Consider the following 22682-nt stretch of genomic DNA (forward strand, 5'->3'; position numbering starts at 1 on the left):
AATGAAATAACTCAACAATAGCAATTTATGATAGTAAAGCAACCAGATTAATTGAAATAAAACCGCCTATCAAGGGGTGTAACCTGTTTGGACCCATATGGAGTCCTATGGGATTAAGGGAGGAAAGGCTAACATGTGGGTGGTCAGAAGGGGATCAGCGGTGCTATGAAAAGAAGGTATAGTGGTATAATTCGGACATGGGGTCTCGTTATTCTTGTTACCAGTGTAGTTTCAATTGTGCGGTCCCTCCTGCTGACACGATGTTGTGACGCATCCTGCAGCTATCCATCATGTTGGGCAGAAATATACTCTCCTGGCTAGGAGCCGCGCTCTTTTTTTTTTTTTCCCCCCTTTTCTTCTACTAGGGTATGGGTATTATCAGATTTCTGCCCTCAATTGTGTGGTCCAGTCCTTCTGTTGGTATTGTCCTATTGGGATCTGGCACCCAGGGATAATTTGCACCAGTTGGTTCAACAGATGACGTCTGGAGAATGGTGGTGATTGCCCTGTTCTTTTGACTTTTACTAGTAGTTAATATGAATCAGTGATATTGTGTCTAGCCCTGATGAAGCTAAAAGTTCTTTGCGAAACATGTTGGCTAACAATCACGTATAAATTCTGAAATGCACTACTGGATGGTCATATTTTCTTAAATGTCATTCTTTGTCATATATTTTAATTGTGTCTAAATAAAAATTTGTATATTTTTTATCAACTTGTTTGATCTTCACCTACTACTGATGGACATAGTATACCCCTGCAAAATCCCAATTGATTTGGAGAAAGAGGTTCTCCTCTTCTCTCTCTTTTTTGTTGTATGCTTACTAGGGACTGGGAGATCTATCTGAATTATCCCCTGGTTATAGTCCAACCACCTATTTTTATTAAGTACATGGCCATCTTAGGAGCCGCTGAGGCACGTTCGCCTCGGGTCACCTTCATTTCTCTGCCAGAATCCCAGAATATTCTCCCATATAATGTGGATGATGGCAGGGGATGATGTGGCAGAGTCTGGTGGAAGGATGGAGAGTATAAGCCTATCTGTGCCCGAGGATGGAGCTGGATTGAGCTAAAATGGCAGCCGACCTCGAGCTGTGACTGAGGGGAGAGCTGGCTGCAGCTTCAGACAACTCATTCCGGAGGCTCTTCTACACAGCTGGGAGGAAGGCAGGTGAGATGCAGTGCTGCCTGGGTGGAGGATGGCAGGTATAAGGCCCTGGGAGCCTGAGGATGGTGCCGGAAACGGCCGTAATGGCAGCGGGCCGCGGACTAGGCCGGAGCCCGGGGACTAGGCCAGGGGGCTGCGATGTGTGCCGAATCGGCACAATAGTGGCATGCGCCGATGCAGGGGACGATGCCCAACAAATCTGTGGGGTCCAGACCTGTTCCAGGCGTGATGAGGCTCAGATGGATGCGGATGAAGTGTTGGGGATTCAGGAGCTCTTCTCTGAGGCGTCCTGCTCGACTCACTTCCGGTCACGCCCCCACACATTTTTTTTTTACACAAAGTTGTCAGTTTATAAGATATTTCTAACACATAGCACGTACATTCCAAAAATTACACCCCAAAATACATTCTGCTAATCCTCCTGAGTATGGCGATACCACATGTGTGAGACTTTTACACAGCCTGGCCACATACAGAGGCCCATCATTCAGTGGCACCCTCAGGTGCTCTAGGGACATAAAATTACAAATCAAATTTCCTGACTACCTATTACACTTTTGTTAGGCACTGTAGGGGACTGATAAGCACTGTAGTGGTGTCAGAAACCATGAACCAGACCGAGACAGAAGTACAGTAAAATCACACTTGATTTGTGGCATGAATGACCATGGATGAGATCAGATGAGGCACAAATGAGGCATGGATGTGGCACGGAAGAGGCATGGATGAGTACTGATGTGGCACGGATGGGCATGGATGAGGCACAGATGGGCATGAATGAGGCACAGATAAACACTATTAAGGCTTTGATGTGACACAGATGAGATATGGATGTGGCACGGAAGAGGCATGGATGAGCACTGATGTGGCATGGATGGGCGTGGACAAGGCATGGATGAGGCACAGATGGGCATGAGTGAGGCACAGATGGGCATGAATGAGGCACAGATGAGCACTATTGAGGCTTTGATGTGGCACAAATGAGATATGGATATGGCATGGATGTGGCACGGAAGAGGCATGGATGAGTACTGATGTGGCATGGATGGGCATGGATGAGGCATGGATGAGACACAGATGGGCATGAATGAGGCATGGATGAGGCACAGATGGGCATGGATGAGGCATTGATTAGGCACAGATGGGCATGGATGAGGCACAGATGAGGTATGGATGAGGCACAGATGGGCATAATTGAGGCTGTACCAATCAGTGTGTACAACGTGCGAGGAGAGGAGAGAGCTGAACTGGACATGCACCGGTTTGTTAACAAGTGATCGCTCCGTCACTGGACGGAGCGATCACATGGTAAAGGGCTGCTGTCATTGGCTCTTTACTCCGATCCATGATGCGCCGTGTCCAGAGGACCCAACGATTACAGACATTCCCGGATGTGTGCTCCAGCCAACCATGCTGTAGTCATCATTCTATGACTTAGTCGGCAAGTGGTTAAAATGTAATCTGAGCTAGCCACTTGCTGACCGCAATACGTATATATATATATATATATATATATATATATATATATATATATATATATATATATATATATATATTGCAGTGTGCAAGTGGTTTACCAGGATTATGACTGAAGCTATCAGCCATAACCCCAGTTTATTTTTTTGTTTCAGCTGGCGGCTGGATTTTTCAGGAAAGTAATCTGAGCGGCTCATTAGCCACTTGATTGATTTCTGAAGCAGCAGGATGGGACACAGAATTCAATCCAGTGGCTAATAAGCCACTTTGATTGCTTTCATGAAAAAGCCAGTCGCCGGCTGAGAAAAAAAAGATAGTGGACTTCGAACGGGGTTCTCCGCTGTCTCCTCAGGCTTACCGTTTCCACCAGCTCACCCAAGAAACGATCTGACAGTGCAGCCGGCTGGTCACAGAGGCAGTGAGAGATTAGATCAGCTCTGATTGCCTCTATGGCCGTCATAACGTCACTTCCGATCCAGAGTGGAAGTAAACATTTTTTTTTTCTTTTGCTTTTAAAAAAAAAAACTTTTTTGATCTTTTGCTTTTAAAATTAAAGGAGATATTTGGGGTCTTTTTGACCCCAGATCTCTCCATAAAGAGGACCTGTCATCCTTATTTCTTTCACAAGGAATGTTTACATTCCTTGTAATAGGAATAAAAGTAATAAAACAAAAATTAAAGGGACAGTGTAAAAATAAAATAAATAAGAAAAAAAAATTCTAAGTGCTCTCCGTCCCTCCGTGCTCTCACGCAGAAGCGTGCGCATATGTAAACAGTGTTTGTACCACACGTTAGGTATTGCTGTGAACGTTTGAGTGAAAGCAATAATTTTAGTACTATACCTCCTCTGTAACTGTAAACAGGTAACCTGTAAAGGTGTGTGCGTAATTTTACAACATGACATGTTAGGTATCTATTTATACTCTGCATAACATCATCTTTTATATTATAGAAATAATGGGGGTTTATATTATGGGGTTTTTTTATTCATTAAAATGTATTTTTTCCAAAAATATTGCTGTAACATAAAAAATTGTAACAATAGCCATTTTATTGCCTAGGGTCTCTGCTAAATAAATATATATATAATATATATTTTATAGAGGTTCTAGCAAAAAATACTGATTTAAACTTGTAAGCCAAAAAAGGCTTGGTCTTCAAGTGGCTGATTAGTAGTAGATAGTGGTATTTCTCACGACCATTATGATTTCTCTTCTCCTTTTAGTATGTCTCAGATTGAGTCTCTTGTGTGGACACTGCAGGATGATAAATCTTACTTTCTTGGACTTTGTTAGGTTGTATCATTGCTGTGCAATCTCTAGTCAAAGGAAATGCAAACTGAACTTTGTTTAGCCTGTACTCCAAGCCTGGCCAAAGATACTGCTCCCAATCTCAATTGAGTCACACCAATTTAGTCCTGCCTCTAGACACCAGGAATCTCTTTCTTTATTACCCTTAGCAACCACAGCTGCTATTAAGGACACCTTACTTCCTGTATATCAGTACCCTGCTTCCAATAGCTGTACTTCCCCTGCATCTAACCCACTGAAGGCTCCCTCTACTTCTCCATTGCCCTTGACAACCCCTCAGAAATCTTTTTCTGCTATTGCAACCTTTTGTGCTGCACTTCTCAGTACTGTCACTACTCCCCCATTAGCACCACAATCTGCTTGGAGCCCTTCAATCCCTTGTAGGATTCCAGTGCCTGCTATTCCAGTCCAGCCTGATCCCATGCCAGTTACTGCAGTCCAGTCTGATCTATTGCCTGCTTCCCCAGTCCTGCCTGATCCGATGCTTGCTACTCCAGCCCAGCCTGCCTCTGAGTGTCCTGAGCCTGCTGCCCTGCTTGCTGATGATATGATGCTGGTTATTCCAGCCCAACCTGATCTGATGCCTGATGATCCAGCCCAACCTGATCTGATGCCTGATGATCCAGCCCAACCTGATCTAATGCCTGCTGACCCAGTCCAGCCTGATCCGATGCCTGCAGATCCAGTCCAGCCTGATCCGATACCTGCTGTTCCAGCCCAGCCTGATCCGATACCTGCTGTTCCAGCCCAGCCTGATCCGATACCTGCTGTTCCAGCCCAGCGTGATTCTATGCCTACTACTCCAGCCCAGCCTGATCCAGTGCCTGCAACACCAACCTATCTCTGATGGTCTTGTGCCTGATGTCCAGCCTGCCTCTGATGATTCCAAGCCTGCCCTGCCTGCTGCTCAGCCAATCTTTGGCACTAGGGTTAAGATCTCATCAGCTTTTGTGTGCAATGCCTCTGTGTCTCCATATTTGTTACGTGCCAGGTAGGGGTTACCTGTTTGGTCCAAATTTCTTACTGCTGCTTTTCCTGAGTTCTGTTTGCAGCTTTTTGCTTTTATTGTATCAAAGCCTGGTGGTCCAGATATTCCGTCTGAACTTGATAACTGCATTCACTATTACAGTCTCAGTAGTAGAGGTCTTCTAGGGAAGCGCAGAGTTCCATTTGAAGTTTGCCCTGACCTAGGCATAATCTCTGCAACTCCAAGTGTGTTAGGGGACCCGGGTTGTGTAATTGATGCCTTGGAGAAATCAGGGTAACTGTATGGATTAAGAATTCCAGTGGTAAACCTTTAGGTGGCCCATGGGATTCCAGTGTTGGGATATTTTGCTGCCTTGTGGAACAGCAATCTCCAAGTGTTGCACTTCCTAATGGACCTGACCTATGGGGCACCCAGCCAGCTTCCTGACCCTGGCAGTGGGGCACAAGGTCAGCCCTCAAACCCCTGCAACAGGGCAAAGAGCCAGTAGCTAGATCTGGGTGGTGGGCTAGCCGGCAAGTTGAAGGAGTTTGGCTTGGGAAAATAAGAATAGTCTTCAGACACTGATGTTGGGAAACCTTCTTGGACTTATCTTGCTCAAGAGTAAATCACATGGACTTTTAGGTTTGAGGCAAAGTGGAGCACCCAGAGGCCACTACTTAAAAGGGGGAACTCTCAGGACCTTGATCACCTGCTGGTGGCACTGTTGTTCCCAGATCTGAAGGGCCAACTTCCAATGGCCACCAGCGAGTATCTTGCAGCAGTAATTAGGCTCCACCTTTGCTTCAGTGTTTTGCCTGTTAGCCAGATACCTGCTTGCTGATTTTTCCCGATTCCTGCCGTGATCCCGTACCCTGCTACCTCTCAACTGCTCCCCTTCATCCTGATCCAAGTCCTAGTCCCCCTTCCTGACTATTCCTTGCATCTCCAGTTTTACCCTGTTATTTAGTGTTTGCCTTTTGTTTGTATAGATTGTATAATAGTTAGGTTTGCTATTTAGGTTTTCTGTTACTTGGTTACTCTTCACATTTTCATGTGTGCTTTATATACTATTTGTTGTTGTTGGATGGGGTTTTGTTTCACTATTATTGTTTCACTATTATTAAATCTTACCTAAATCATAATTTGTCTGATTCCTGCTTACTTGTATGTAGCTTGCTGATCTGGTCATCCCTGTGGTATCCCATTACAGATTCTCTTACAGATTTTCTATCAGGCCTTGGTGGCCTGCTTTGTCTTAGAACTCTATACTTTAACACTTGAAGCAGACAGGTCACTTTTTTGTTTTAGGCTGATATCTGTACCATTAGATTAATCAGTGACAAAGCAGATTCTCTGAGGTTTCTGTGCCTCCCAATCTGCTATATTCCTTTCAACAGCATGATTTGAATTTATGATCACATTCAAAATTTCTTCATTTATCAACTGTAACACCAAATTCCTAGTTTATGTTCTCACTTGCAGTTTATGTAATATCCAATATGTAGGATGGACTACCCGACAGTTGAGAGACCATCTTTATGATCATCTGCATGATATTGATAAAAATAATTCCACCATGTCGTCAGGCATTGGATTGATGTACATCACAAGGATATCTCAGGTTTGGGTATACAGGGCATAGAGAGAATTACCACACTTATCAGAGGGGGAGATGGATTTAGAACACTCTGCAAATGAGAAGTGTTTTGGATAATCCACTTGAATACTAGAAAGCCGATGGGGTTAAATTTTGAATGGGATGTGTCTTACTTTTATGATTGAAAACATCAGTTATAGTATATAATTTTTTAAACATGTTTTTATAATTTCATCCATTCACTATTTTACTTGTTCTAGACATTTCCATCTGGATATTCCATTTAAATACTAGAAAGACGATGGGGTCAAATCTTGAATGGGACGTCTTCCATTTTTACGATTGAAACATCAATTTCAATATATGATTTTTACATAATCCCTTCCATTCACTATTTCACTTGTTTCAGACATTTTCATATTTCGGTATATTTTGGCCGTTTGCCCCCTCATTCCCATCTGTTTAGTTTCATTTTACCTTACATAAACAGTCCCTTTCTCCCTCACATAGCTAGGTACTATATAGTCATTTCACTTCACTTTGTTCCATTGTTATAATACACTAGGATTATTTTAGTGATAACATCTTGAAGTGACAATGAATATCCAATTTTTACACAAAAACTAAACATCTGGAGTTATATGGATATATAAATTATGTGGGGCTTCACGTGGCATGTGGCCACATTCAGGTTGTTGAGGATCGATATGCCCTCATTCCATACCTTTATACAAAACAGTTTATGTCCCTGACCTTCTACCATGTAAGGGTCCCTATTTACGTGTGTATACATCCGTGTGTGTGTCTATTATCGCCCTATTTCATGGGTGAAGTATTTTGCTTTGCTTTGTCTTCATCCTGAACATCGCATATCGATATTCAGCCACATACACGGAACGATATGCATACACACATTTTTAAAATCGTCTAACACGTTTTTATATTACATGTTTTGTCTTGCACATTTATTGATGTTTATACCTCGCTTAATGGTTTTATTGGGTATTTGGCAGACACGTGAATATTGTATGTTATGTATTTGATTTGGAAATATAATGTATGTATGGAGTGCCAAGGAGAGCAATCTGTTGCAGCCCATTAATCTAACATAATCTAACCCTGTATTTATAAGGTCATTCTTATATATGTTTATGATTTAGTTCCTTTTTCCTTAATGGGTTGATATTATCTAATATATTGGTTGCCTTGATCACCTCCCTTGATTACTCCTCCCCCACATGTGTGAAAGGTTCTTGCAGGACCACAGCTGATCACTATCTGGATTAGATACTATTGGTCAGGTGACCACCATATATTATTTTGTTGTGAATAAAAGACAGATTGCAATCGATAGTTCTACAGCTATGATTAAGCACCATTAATGGTGCAAAACGCATCAACTATCATCTGGATCTATGTCTCTGATTGATGTATGGATCAAGCTTCATTCAATAAAGGCATTATTTTGGAGTGCGGCCATCCTTTTTCCATTTTTCTTCCATTCAGTAGCAGTTGAAAGTGACAGCAATGAGGAAAGGGGCTTATCTCTCCAGCAGGGGATCTGATAAGAGAAGGATTAGGGCATCCCTGTGCAAAACCATTGCACAGAGCAAGTATGACCTGTTTGTTATTAAAAAAAAAAATGATTTTAAAATCACTTTAATTCACATAATCTCCCTTCCAAGACTAGGGAAGATAGACTGTTTCAAACAATTGTGCCAATTATTTAGTGAGTATGCATCCTTGATGGCTAGAGTCAACATACAGGGTCTGTGGAATATTAGGCTACTTTCACACTGAATCGTTGCGGGCGCTGACGGTATATTTAGAGGGGCTTTACCGTCATTTTAGCGGCGCTATTTAGCGGCGCTATTCGTTAGAACTGCCCCGCTAGCGGCCAAAAAAGGGTTAAAGCCGGGTTTAGAGCGCTGCCATTGTTTTCAATGGGAAGCGGCGGTTTAGGAGCAGTAAATACACCGCTCCTACAGGGCTCCAAAGATGCGGCTTGCAGGACTTTTTAGACCGCCCTGCAAGCGCACCACTCCAGTGTGAAAGCCCTCAGGGCTTTTACATTGGAGTGCATTGAGCAGCTCTTTCAGGGCGCTTTGCAGGAGCTATTTTTAGCACTTTAGCGCCTGCAAAGCACCTCAGTGTGAAAGGATCCTTAGTTTTATTGAGGATCTCATTGAAGTCCCCATTTTCACAAACCCTTTTCATTATTTGAACCATATCACTCCAATTAGTATTATAGCTTACCTGGATACACAAAAGAAACCTATTTCTAGGGGTTAAGCCCACTGGTAGGGTGATAAAGCGGTTAAGCAATGGCAAAGAAGGCTTTAAGTATTGGGCTAAAAGTTAATTAAGTGTTCTTGCATAGCAAGACCACTTACTGTTATCTCACATATATATTATTCTTATTATTATAGCCAAATTTACCACCCTAACTCCTCCCACAGTTTTTACACTACATAGACAAGTAATATACCGAAACGTGTGGATTGTTCCCGAATGGTGTGCTATTACTTTGTGGAACGTTTCGCCGAATGGTTCACGAAATATCGTCGTTTTTGCGGCGAAATTGGTCCCATAGGAATGAATGGGGAAACTAGAGTGGGAGATGACAAAAGCTGGAAAATCAGAACATGATTTCTAAACTGCCGCCACTCCCTCATTTTCAAGCCCACCTACACAAATCTTATATCAAAACGTTCAGCTATCCCTGCTGCCACTAAACATGTCCACGGCTAAGCCATAGTCCTGATAGTTTTCACAATATGACCATTTGTTTGCAACTCACGCCGTCCATTGACATTCATTGAAACTACACTCTAGCCCCCTCCAAATTTGAAGGGCAATTTCTAAACTGCGACTGTGCCTTCATTTTTAATATTTCACAGACATACTATACATCAAAATCTAGGTCTGGGTCTTGTGATTCTCACAATATAAAGATCTTCGCTGTAGGATGTATAGTTTTTAAAATACGGCCATTTGTTTAGAGGTCATTTCAGGAAATTTTAGCCATTAATCAGAGTGTACTGTGTGTGTTTTGTTGCCATGGTTACCAAAGCTTCTGTTATACACAGGGGGGGAGGTGGCTGGAGCATCTCAGCTGATTACAGAGCCCGGGGAGGGGACAGACACACCATGTACTGATTTATAATAGAGGAATATGATGGGGCAGTTTTGATGGGGTAATTCTGATGGGGCAGTTTTGATGAAGCAGTATTTGGGAAGCATAAACAGGGCATGAGCGTTGCTAGGAAACAGTGGTTGTAAACACAAGATGCTGAGACACCCCAAATGCATGTGACTTCATCTGCTAGACTTGATAATGCTTGTAGACTACTCCCACAGTTTTTACACTACAGAGACAAGTAATATACCGAAACGAGCGGATTGTTCCCGATTGGTGTGTTATTACTTTGTGGAATGTTTCGCCGAATGGTCCACGAAATGACGTTTTTGCGGCGAAATTGGTCCCATAGGAATGAATGGCGAAATGTTCAAAACTAGAGTGGGAGGTGACAAAAGCTGACAACCCCATGATCAGCCCAAACATTATGACCACCCCATGATCAGCCAAAACATTATGACCGCCCCATGTAAAAAAAATAATATTTTTGAAAAAAAAAAAAATAATAATTTTTGAAAAAAAAAAAATAATTTTTGAAAAAAAAAAAATAATAATTTTTGAAAAAAATAAAAATAAAATCATTTTTGAAAAAAAAAAATATTTTTGAAAAAAAAAATATATTTGAAAAATTATTTTTGAAAAAAAAATCATTTTTGAAAAAAAAAATATTTTTTGAAAAAAAAATTTATAATTTTTGAAAAAAAAAATCATAATTTTTGAAAAAAAAATCATAATTTTTGAAAAAAATGTTCAGCTCTTTCAGCTAATGATGAGACTTCAACTTTTTTACTACTATTTATACTTCTTAAAATATTAAGCTTTTTAACACTTTTCACAGTTACTCCAGCCACTCCAACCACACAACAGTTACTCAAGTTACTCCGCCCACTCCAGTTGTAGAGGCAAGAACACTTTTCACAATTTCCCCAGAAATTGTACCTTTTCTAGTTTATTATTAAAGTATCAAAAAAGAGTAAAATCGCATTTCAAAAATACTCTACATTTAGCACATGCAGTGCTATCACACCACAATCTCACCACCAGGTGAATAAAAACAATGTCACTGATTAGAGAAACAAGAGGGAGTGGGAACAAGGGGACAGTGGCTGATGTTGACCCCATAAAATTCCCACCCTAAGAGTAGCTGGACTATATCGGTACTGATCGACAACTATATACAAATAATGTAAAAAAGGTTTATTACAACAGGGAAAATACATAGTATACTTATTAAAATTGAAAAACAGAAGCTCAGGATTTCCCCAAGGGATATCTGTTACAGAATATAGAATGGTCTGGGTCTCGACTAGTTTCTCTGTGTTACCGCTTCCTCAGGAGGACCAATCTATGAAACAGATAATACAATAAAACACAAGCATAATAAATACAATGATCATAATACAGCATGTAAAAGAGGGAAAAAGAAAATAATTTACAAATATAAAGAACTAGCTTACCCTGTAACTAGGTGATCATGTGCAGCATCAAGCCGCCCAAATAAATTCCCCCTGCGGCAGACAAGGGGGATTGTGCGGAATTCTCTAAATAAAACGCATAAAACAGGTGAGGGGCCTAATGAGTTGGCTGGTTAAAGGATAAGGGATGTCACTGATTAAACGTCCGTACGTCTTATACTGTGTGTGTCATATTTCCAGCACGGGCAAACGCCGCATATGTGTAATGTGGAGATCATGATTTATGAGCTAATATAGTATTTAAAGCAAATATGTAAGTTCTGTATATTATTGTATTCTATTTTGTATGTATTGCATACTGCACTCACTGTGCACACAGCACTAATAATGTTTTCAGTACATGTTTGCATTCTTTCAAGTCCTGATTAGAATTAGCCTGCCTATGTTACACCCTTTGTTGCCATAAAAGTACAATTGTAATAATAATGTGATACCTACGTAATCATGTGTATAAAAACTTTTAATTGCGTCAAAATAAAACAGAACAGTTATTTGGAAAGATGAAGAATGTATCTTTTGTGTCTGTTTCCTACTGCAGTAGTTATTATTAATTTGGAACCCGTAATAAATATGAGGATAGGAGGTGCCCATCTATAAAATATCCAGGACACCATCTTGTTTTCCTTTTCCTTTAAATATTGTAATTGCCAGGATTTTTATAATCCATCCTGAGGGTAAATGTGATTTGAAATTATGTTGTGCTTTTTCACGATAATTCCCCATTTATTATGTTTTTTCTTTAAATATTGTAGCTTACCTGGATGTCCAGAAGCTCTTTAACAAATTTAGTGGGATCAGTCCTTGGATGGGGGATAATACTCAGAAATCCATTCATCTCCTGTTCTTTTACAGGATAGAGAGCTATGCCATCTAAAAAGGATATCATCTGTTAATTAGCCTTCTGAGTAAACATGGGCCCAATGACCCCCGGTTCTGTTCATGGTAGAACTTTCAAACATCCCAAATGTTTGGAACCGAATAACAAACCCTATTGAAGTCTATAGGACCTGAACTGGAAAAATCAAAAGTACCCAGTTTAAAGGCTTTTATGCAAGTAATTCAGCATAAAAGGGGTATGGGAGGCTGGGTACTGCCCTGGAGGACACAACGTTTGTGAAAAACTTAAGTTTTAAATGAGCAGTGATTTACTGATGCTTAAAGTGAAACCATAAAAAGGAGAAATAGCAATAAAAATGAAAAATTCCTTTAAATATAGTGTCTGGGGGGGTCGCCTTATTCTGTTTGTAAAGTTGCACATCTGTACCATGTATAGAACCTGCTGCAGAAATAGTGACATTTATAAAACTAAAAAAAAATTTTCCCTGCAAGCTTTCTTTATTTTGTAAACAATGGCTTGTGTTTAGTGCACTCGTATCAAGATTAGTGATTTTTTTGGATAAATTCTGGTGTCCCTTTCGCAGACTTTGGATAGAAGTAACAGGTGCTGAAAAATTGGGCTTTGGGTGTCGGTGGTGCCTTCACAACGTAACCCTATAAAGTTACTCTTGATGAAAGCAAGAATTGGCCTTGTGTCAAAAACTGAAATGATATGCACCTGTCAAACAGGTGCAGAAAAATTGGTCTTTTGGTGTCGGTGGTGCCTGCACATCATAATTCTATAGAGGTACTCTTGATGAAAGCAAGAATTGGCCTTGCTGTCAAAAATGTAAATGATATGCACCTGTCAAAAAGGAGTGGAAAAATTGGTCCACCGCTCCTCTCTTGACCAACAGATGCCTAAATACTACATGAGACTGTAACCTACCAGAATCTTGAAAGGCATTACATAAACTCCTCTTTAAGGTATCCTCAAGAGATTTAATCTTCTGCTCCCTCTGTGGGGATGGGATGAGTTCCGAGACTTTCCCCTTGTAACAGTGGTCAAGGAGGGTTGCCAACCAATAAGAATCCTTCTCCTTGATGCCACGTATTCTCTGGTCTTTTTGCAGGCTTTGAAGAATGAGGGAGCCCATGCACTGCAAGTTTGCCGAGGCATGAGAAGCAGACTTCTCAAGTCACTGAGGATTACAGTATCTGGAACTTCCTCCTCCCAGCCCAGTACAACTCCCAAGTGTTCTGGGGATGACAAACCATCTGTTAAAGATTGATGTATGTCTTTCTTTGCTTCAATGCCTCCAAAACTGCCTTATCCTCCTCCTACTCTTCCTTCTCCTCCTCCTCCCTCCCCTCCTGTGTGTTGTGTGGCATCTCAAAAATGTCATCTGCATAAAGCTACCTTGTAAGGAAAGGAAGTCCTCCTCTTCCTCCTGCTGTTCTGCCTCGAGTGCCCTTTCCATAATGTCATGCAGAATCTGCTTCAGCAGAAATACAACAGGGATTGTGTCACTAATGCATGCATTGTCATGGCTCATCCTTGTGGCCTCCTCAAATGGTGACAGCACAGTGCATGCATCCTTTATCATCAGCCTATAGCATGGGGAAAAAAAGCAGAGCCGAGCCTGTTGTTGTGCCATACTCACACAGGTACTCATTGATGGCCCCTCTGCTGCATGTGCAGCTGCTGCAGCATTGGCTGTTGGACATGTCACAAATAAAGTGGTTTACTGGCAGGTGGAGTTCCCACTGAATTTCAGCTGCGCACTGGCTGTGTATGACTACCTGAAATGGCTACAGACTTTTCCAGCCTGCTTTAGCAGATCTTCCAACCCTGGGTACCTGCTTAAGAAATGTTGCACTACCAAATTGGGGACATATGCCAGGCATGGCATGTGTCAACTTTCTCTGTCTAAGGGTGGACAGGAGGTTTGTGTCATTATCGTACACCACCATTCCTGGCTCCAGCTGGCATGGTGTGAACCACCTCTGGGCCTGCCCCTGCAGAGCTGCAAGAATCTTTGCTCCGGTGTGGCTCCTGTCCCCTACACAGACCAGCTAATGTACTGCATGGCACTATTTAGCCTGACTCATTGGATAGCCTCTTGAACCCTAATGCCCCGTACACAAGATCTGACATTCCAACAACAAAATCCATGGATTTTTTCCGACGGATGTTGGCTCAAACTTGTCTTGCATACACACGGTCACACAAATCTTGTTGGAAATTCCGAACGTCAAGAATGCGGTGACAAACAATACGTAAGATGAGCCGAGATAAATGCAGTTCAATAGCTAGTGCGGCTCTTCTGCTTGATTCCGAGCATGCGTGGAACTTTGTGCGTCGGAATTGTGTACACACGATCCGAATTTATGACAACGGATTTTGTTGTTGGAAAATTTGAGATCCAGATCACAAATTTTGTGTGACAGAAATTCCGATGGAAAATGTCCGATGGAGCCTACACACGGTCAGAATTTCCGACAACAAGCTCCCATCAAACATTTTTCATCGGAAAATCCGACCATGTGTACGGGGCATTAGGGGGTACTGGTGGTTCATAAGACAATTCAGCAAAGGAGGGCATAGAGGAGGAGTAGGTAGCAGGAGGTGGAGCTTAAAAATCTTGCATCATCACCAGTAGCTGTATGGAGACATGGCAGCACAACAAGCTGCAGCACTGAGCCCTGTCCTGCATCCTTCTAAGTTGCGAGCAGAGTTTCCCAGTGTGCTGTGAATGAAATATAGCACCCCTAACAATGCTTGCTGGACCACGTGTCAGCAGTAACATGGACCTTGCGGCTGACTGTCTTGCCCAACGATGCCACAACATTGCCTTCCGTGTGATGCTACAGAGCTGGAATGGCCTTATGTGAAAAAGAATCTGGGAATCTGTCACTGTGGTACTGCACATTTTGCAAAATCACGGAAGGGAGCAGAATCCACCAGATGGAAAGGCAGAAGTTGTAAATCCAGCAGCTTTGACAAGCTTGAATTTAGATGCTGGGCAGTAATTGTATTTTTTTTTTTCGCTGCAGCAGGTGGGGCAGAGAAATTTGCCTGCTATAATCTACAGCTGGTGGTGTGCTACTGACAGACGTCCTGCAAGCACCTGGGATACCCTGTGCTATACCATCATCCCAGTCAGTGGAGGCTGCTGATTGGTCATGAGGTATAGTGTGGTGGACCAGAAAGGTGAGAAGGAGCAGAATTGCGGCCCTTTTGTCCCAGGTGCTCTTGCCAATGAGCTGAGTGGTGGGAGGTTAAATGTCTTGTCAAGCATGTGGTACCCAAATGGCTGGTGTTTTTGCCACGCTTGTTGTGCTTGAAGCAAAGTTTGCAAATCGCAACAGTGCACATGTGCTAAAAAAAAGGCCCAGACAGCTGAGCTGTGGGTAGTGTGTCGGGAGATAACAGCTCCACAATCTGGGGGAATAGGGTGGCTGCTCTCTACTCTTCCATGATGGCTGCCTTGTTGGGGTTGTGCCTCACCCTCACTTTCCTCCTTTGCTCTATCTGGCACCCAAGTCACGTTAGTGACCTCATCATCATCATCCCCTCCATCCATATCATCACTGGAGCCAACTTGGCAATACACTGCGGCTGGGGGTACATGACTGCCAATTTGTTGTTTACCAGTGTTCTCCCCTCTCTGTAGGTTCATGTTCCTATATTCCTCAACCTCAGAACCAGGATCTGAATCAAGTAATGGCTGAGAATCGTCAAGGGGCAAGTGGCTGACACTGTGTTTAAATAACACAGCTGACTCCTCCATGCCTGATGCTGGGGCTATAACAGGAATAGCTGTGGACAAGGAGGCAGAATAAGGCACTCTGGCAGTTGCAGTGGACTTAGCACTAGTCTCTGCTTTGGTGATATAGGATGAGGAGGATGAGGATGGTTTAGTAAGTCAGTCCACCACCTCCTCTGCATGCTGTGGCTGGATAGCATGGGAAGTATGCCTAAACAGAGTAAATGATGTCCTGCCTGTGGACAGACCATATTCACCTATACCTGTGGACACAGACCCTGTTGGCCCCCTCACAGTGCCATGGGAACGTCTGCCTCTCTTTTTTGGCCTCCCAGACATGATATGGGGAGGGGGGCTTATTAACAAAATGTAATAAAGATCGAGAAATGTGTACATGAATGCACTTTGATAAATGGAAGTGGCGTTTGCTGCACTTTAACTTGCACATACACACTCCACTGAGATACTACAATATACTGCAATAAAACTGCACTAACGCACTGCAATATACTGCGGTAAAAGTGCACCAATGCACTGAAATTTACTGTGTTAAATGTGCACTAACACACTGCAATATACTGTGATAAAACTTGCAATAGTGCACTGCAATATACTGCGGTAAACCTGTGATAACACACTGAAATATACTGCTTTAAATGTGCAGTAACGCAATGAACTAAACTACGTTAAATGTGCACTATTGCACTGCCATATACTGCAGTAAATCTGCAATAACACATTGAAATATACTACATTAAACGTGCAGTAATGCACTGAAATATACATGAAGTATATATGTAATATACTGCGGTAAAGGTGCAGTAAGTAATTACTAGATTCACACTAAACTGATACTTTACACTCACAATAGAATCACAATAGCCCACTATAGCACACTAACTCACTAGTAGCACTGAACAGAGCCTTGTTCTATCTCTCTGCACACCAATACCACACTGCAAATGGCCGCTATGGGAAGAATAATTTTATAGTGTGGGGTGGCACTAAGAGACAATGAGCCATGATTGGATAGAGTCATCATGAAGTGTCCAATCATGGCTCTGACAGTGCTATGTGCCCTGATTGGGCAAAGCTTTCATTGCTGCAGCCAATCAGGGCTTCCAATGCATTGTGCGGTGGCACAGTGAATTGTGGTTGTTCGACAGGCCGAACAAATGGTCGAACGACCCGATAATTTGGGTGTTCATCAAATGGATGAACAGCCAATGTTCAGGCCCGAACTCATGCTCGGGCCAAACCATTTGCCCAACTCTACTTCTGAGCTTCTGTCACAAAATCTCCTGGTTGAGGTAGATTGTTTGCTACCAGGTGGGGACAATTTATCCAACTGCAAAGTGTACTGAAGGGTGGAATTAACAGTCTCATGGTACACAGGTATGCGCATATTGGGTGCTACTATTTCTCTGTTAGAATGACACCACTCAAGTCCTTGTTGTGATGTACTAGTCACATTAGGGTGCACGCAACATTTGAGAGGTGAAGATCTACCTGAACAACAAGAAGAGATCAAATATCACCTGGGTTTAGTGCCTTTTTATATATTATTTTTTGTTTTTTAGAAAAATAAATTAACTTGCAAGCCCCCAATAAATAGTAAGGTTGTCATGATGAAAATGTAAAATATATGAAGACAAACATCTCTGTAAAGCTTAGCCTACCTTAAAATTTTGCTTCAGTGAGAAACTCTGCATTAGGTCATTAGAACAGTGGACAGTGTCTCAGTACAGCAGCGGATGGTGTGGAGAGTGTCAATAGGGCAGTTGATGGTGTGTGGACAGTATCGGTAGGGCAGTGGATTGTGTGTGGACAGTGTCTCAGTAAGGCAGTGGACGGTATCAGTAGGACAGTGTATGGTGTGTGGACATTGTCAATAGGGCAGAGGACTGTGTGTTGATAGCATCAGTAGGGCAGTGAACTGTGTGTTGACAGTGTGAGTAGGGCAGTGGATGGTGTCAGTAGGTGCAGTGGATAGTGTCAGTAGGGCAGTGGGACAGTGGATGATCAGTAAGCAGTGGACAGTCGGTAAGCAGTGGGACAATGGATGGTCAGTAAACAGTGGGGCAGTGAATGGTCAGTAAGCAGTGGAGCAGTGAATGGTCAGTAAGCAGTGGATGGTTAGTAAGCAATGTAGCAGAGGATGGTCAGTAAGCAGCGGATGGTCAGTAGGCAGTGGGTATTAATTAGGCAGTAGGACAGTGGATTGGATTATCATGGCAAAAATGTGCATGTACGAAGGTCACAGCAGGGCAGAATCTTCCCGCACATGTAGAACAGTGAAGCACTGCTTCTTCTCACTCGTTCATCCTCTGTGATATTACACGCAAGTGCCTGGAATAGACTTCAGAACAGGGGGCGGGGATCAGTGCTGCACACTGGGTATGTTCCTTCCCTGCGCCTCTCTGCCTTTGTGGGAAGCAGTTTAGACCGGGGGTCAGCAAGCAGCATGCGATCTGCATTTCGCCTGGCCACAATCAACAGGTAGATCATGATCGATGGGGTGCCGACCCCCAGCATAAAAGTACATACGCAGTGTACCCAGTATCATAACTACATACAGATATTGCTCTGCTGGCTCGCAGCCAGTAAATGGAAGACTACTGTATTTAGGGGGACAGAGGGGCAGAAAATATCCCTACTGACTGTGTACGTTTGTCAGTACTTGGAATACTTTTCTTTTTTAACTGCAGCATGGTCTTCCCCTGTCTCTGCCTCACTCTTTTTGCTCCTGTGCCTCACAGAAAGAAAGATCCTATCTGTGATTCATCTGGGATTTTAACTGGGGATCAAACTTGGCAGTAAGTTGGGGCTTTTCCTTTTTGTCAGCTGCTGAAAAATGACAATTCATATCAGCACTGGAGCATTTCACTAACAAGGACCAGACGACTGCATAAGGCCCCAATCCTGACAAATTGTCGTCGTTCCCCTGTTCATCACTATCACTACTCTGGGGTTTTGACTTGTGGCTGATTCCACTTGTATTTATGTCTAATGCCCTGAACACATGATCGGGCATTCCGACAACAAAACCGTGGATTTTTTTCCGACGGATGTTGGCTCAAACTTGTCTTGCATACACATGGTCGCACAAATGTTTCATAAATTCCGAACGTCAAGAACGCGGTGACGTACAAGACGTATGAGGAGCTGAGAAAAATTAAGTTCAATAGCCAGTGTGGCTCTTCTGCTTGATTCCGAGCATGCATGGACTTTTGTGCGTCGGAATTGTGTACACACACTCAGAATTTCCAACAACAAGTTTTGTTGTCGGAACATTTGAGAACCTGCTCTAAAACATTTGTTGTCGGAAATTCCGACAGCAAATGTCCAATGGAGCATACACACGGTCGGAATTTCCGACAGCAAGCTCACATCGAACATTTGTTGTCGGAAATTCCAACTGTGTGTACACGGCATAAGTGTTATTTTGTGTTTTCTTAATAAATCCCATGTTCATATTCTCAGCCCTATTCATTAATTCTATCAGCCATTCACTCCAAGCATTTCTTTCATTTGGGTATGTCATTTTTTTTTATTATGTTCATACCACAGGTGCTCCCAAACCATATGCCCTGTACACACGATCGGACATTCCGACAACAAAATCCATGGATTTTTTCCGACAGATGTTGGCTCAAACTTGTTTTGCATACACACGGTCGCACAAAATTGTCGGAAAATCTGATCGTTCTGAACGCGGTGACGTAAAACACGTATGTCGGGACTATACATGGGGCGGTAGCCAATAGCTTTCGTCTCTTAATTTATTCTGAGCATGCGTGGCACTTTGTGCGTCGGAATTGTCCACATACGGTCGGAATTTACGCAAATGGATTTTGTTGTTGGAAAATTTTATAGCCTGCTCTCAAACTTTGTGTGTTGGAAATTCCAATGGAAAAAGTCCGATGGAGCCCACACAAGGTCAGAATTTCCGACAACAAGCTCCGATTGCACATATTCCGTCGGAAAGTAGGACCGTGTGTACAGGGCATTATGACTTAAAGTACTCAATTTGATATACTTGTTTCCAGTTCAGCAATCCGAATCTTGAATACATTTCACCACCCAGGGTCCATATTTATCTATCATCTCTTCCTTCGGGGACAGGTGGTAGGGTTCATTACAGTTTGATGCTCTCTTTGAGGCAATACTGTTAACCAACCTTATGGATACTGTACCTTGAAATAATTTGCCAACTTTAAACAGTTGTCCCCTAAAATAGTTCATCTGACCAGTGACAGGGTTGACAGGTACCACCCCTGTCACCGTTGCCACTCTTCACTACTTGTCAGAACAGAGCTTTTACTTCTTCCCTGTCCTGGATATAGCAGCCTTCAATTGACCTGGGAATTTCCTGAACTTGTTACTAGTTCAATATCCTCCCGGACTTATTATTACTTAGGAAGTATTCTTGCTGAAAAATTGCTCAAAGTGGGATTATTGCTCCTTTTATCCCAAGAAGGATTTGGTGCAAACTTGGGTAACAAAAATACAAGTGCTTGGTGTCAAAGAGACAGTTAGTTGAGGAACAACGATCTACAGTATGGTTTATAGCAGCAACGATATAACTACACAGGTCTGGAATATAAGCAATATAAGCTTACAAACCTCTGTTAGTAAATTACAGTGAAGTCAGGTCATACACAACAAGATCAATTAAAAAAAAAAAAAAAAAAAAGAAAGTTTAAAGGAAGCTTACTAATCCAGGTGATCAGACAGGGGAGACAAAGGTGAAAAATGAAAAGAAAGTAAATAATGCTTACTGTTTTTGGCATCAGGATTGTCCATTTCAGCCCATTTCAGTCTGTCTTCCACATATGAGAAGTATCAATCCCCCAAATGGTCTAAATTCTTCACACAGGGACACCAAATGTTATGGCTCAAATCCAATCTCATGTATTACCTTAGTCCTATGCAGACATCCTGGTGTCCTAATTTTATACACTCATTCTGATGCTACGCCTATACTGCCACCCCCCGATCCAGGTACAGACACACATACCATTGTCATCCAACAGATGGTGCTACTGTACTTTGATTAAGTGGAAGTGTCCTTCGTGCTATAAGTGAGTAATAGTGAAAATGTGTAAAAATTGACACATAAATAGTTAAAAATTATGTGAAAAAATGTATATGTGTGATGATGTCTAAAAAAGATAGCAGCAAAATCTAAAAGTGTTCACACTACACTTCAATGAGAATATTAGAACTTTAAAAACAAGCGAGTACAGCTGGAACGGCGTTTAGAGCGCCTCCTTACTTGACTTTCGGTTTACGTCTGCTCTCCGCCACTCCCCCGAGGGAGTGGCGGAGAGCAGACGTAAACCAGAAGTCAAGTAAGGAAGCGCTCTAAACGCCGTTCCAGCTGTACTCGCTTGTTTTTAAAGTTTACTTCATGAACTTTTACCCCTATTGCACTATTATTGAGCACTTGATTTTTTGATTATTTATATATCATTGATCCATAAGATCATTCACTATTTATTTTATTTATTTATTTGATAGGTATGATTCATGTCACCTCATATGTTATTTTACACTATGTGTGAATAGATTTGAATGCGCGAGATCACTTTTTTTCTAATACTGTACTTTGATTAACTGTTAAGATGCTGGTCATCTTTGGGTTACCAGTTTGCATATATGATATTCAGATCCAGCGGGGGGCCAAATCCTTTCAAGTCAATTCTCAAAGGAAGATCTATCACTATACTCCCTCAGAGATGCCTAAAATGTCAATGAGTCCAGAAATTACTGCTTTTCATCAAGCAGATGGCCTGATAATAAAACTCTTCAGATAGCATTCCAGTGACAAACAAATGGTAATTTCTATTTCATAACCCCTATTCTGAGTTTTACAGTTAATGTCCAGTGTTCTTGAAACTAGAGAGACACGTCAAAAGTTAATTAATAATAATATATATTATTAATGATGTCTATAAAGGTAAAAATCATTGAAGGCCTATATTTCCATTTTCACACACACTTGGATCATGCCCCTCTCTGCTAAACCAAAACAGAACACCTCCTGCGCATGAGTATGATGATTTGGTGCCGTTCTTCATAAGAGCACCTGTCTGCACCTGACATCTGCAGAATTCTGCTACGGTTGTACTTATGCTCCAACTATACGATACATAATATGATGATTATTAGTCTGTAGATGAGATAAAGTGGTGCAAATTGTTAGGAATATGGTTATAAAAATTAGCTAGGTGTTGAAAAATAATTAGCTTTTTTTAACAGTAGCATTTTTGCATAAAACAATAAGGAAGACTTTCATATTTTCTTTCTCCCCTAAACTGACTTTCAGCTTAGGCAACGGTACGGTAGGCTTTTTCTCTGTCCTTTTAACAAATGTACTTTTCTTAGGATGACTTGTACATTTATTGCAGAACTAGAAATTCTATTTTTATCTTGGCTTTGTTACTTTTGTATCTTCATAGAATTGTGTTATATTTGCTATATTTTCAGAGTATCATACTTGGTTTAAATGTAAATCTTCTCTTCCATAAGTCACGTCCCCTTTTTCTGCATTAATGGTTTTTCTTTGTGTATAATTTATAGGGATGGAAAAATCAGCAAACAGGAGATGATGTCATATTTTCTGAGAGCTAGCTCTGTGCTGGATTGTAAAATGGGATTTATCCACAACTTTTCAGAAAAGACATTCCTACGACCTGTATCTTGTCAACATTGTGGAAACCTGGTGTGTATGGCAGGGCATAAAATAAATCACAAATGTTTATGAGACTCTTTGGCAAACAAATGTCTTTGTAATTGTTTGTATTTCATACATTGTTATAAACTCTGTTCTTCTATTTATTAAATTTGTGCATGGCTTTTACTGTACCTAGACTGTGTATCCAAAAATGTTTCCTAACAACGAAAAGAACAAGTGGTTGTAAGGGAGAAATTAATAAAAAAGTTATAAGATTAGTGGCAT

General features: G+C 41.7%; 1 protein-coding gene across 6 annotated transcripts in view; it reads left to right on the plus strand.

Moving 5' to 3' along the window:
- Nucleotides 1-22682, plus strand: part of RASGRP2 (RAS guanyl releasing protein 2) — a 1629940-nt gene that overhangs the window by 1176651 nt on the left and 430607 nt on the right. For all 6 annotated transcript variants that reach the window (XM_073605066.1, XM_073605065.1, XM_073605067.1 and 3 more), the window contains one exon: nucleotides 22304-22445. In XM_073605066.1, the coding sequence (XP_073461167.1) occupies nucleotides 22304-22445 (142 nt within the window). The remainder of the gene's footprint in view (nucleotides 1-22303; nucleotides 22446-22682) is intronic.

This window comes from Aquarana catesbeiana, linkage group LG11, assembly GCF_042186555.1.
Source record: "Aquarana catesbeiana isolate 2022-GZ linkage group LG11, ASM4218655v1, whole genome shotgun sequence".
Lineage (NCBI taxonomy): Eukaryota > Metazoa > Chordata > Amphibia > Anura > Ranidae > Aquarana > Aquarana catesbeiana.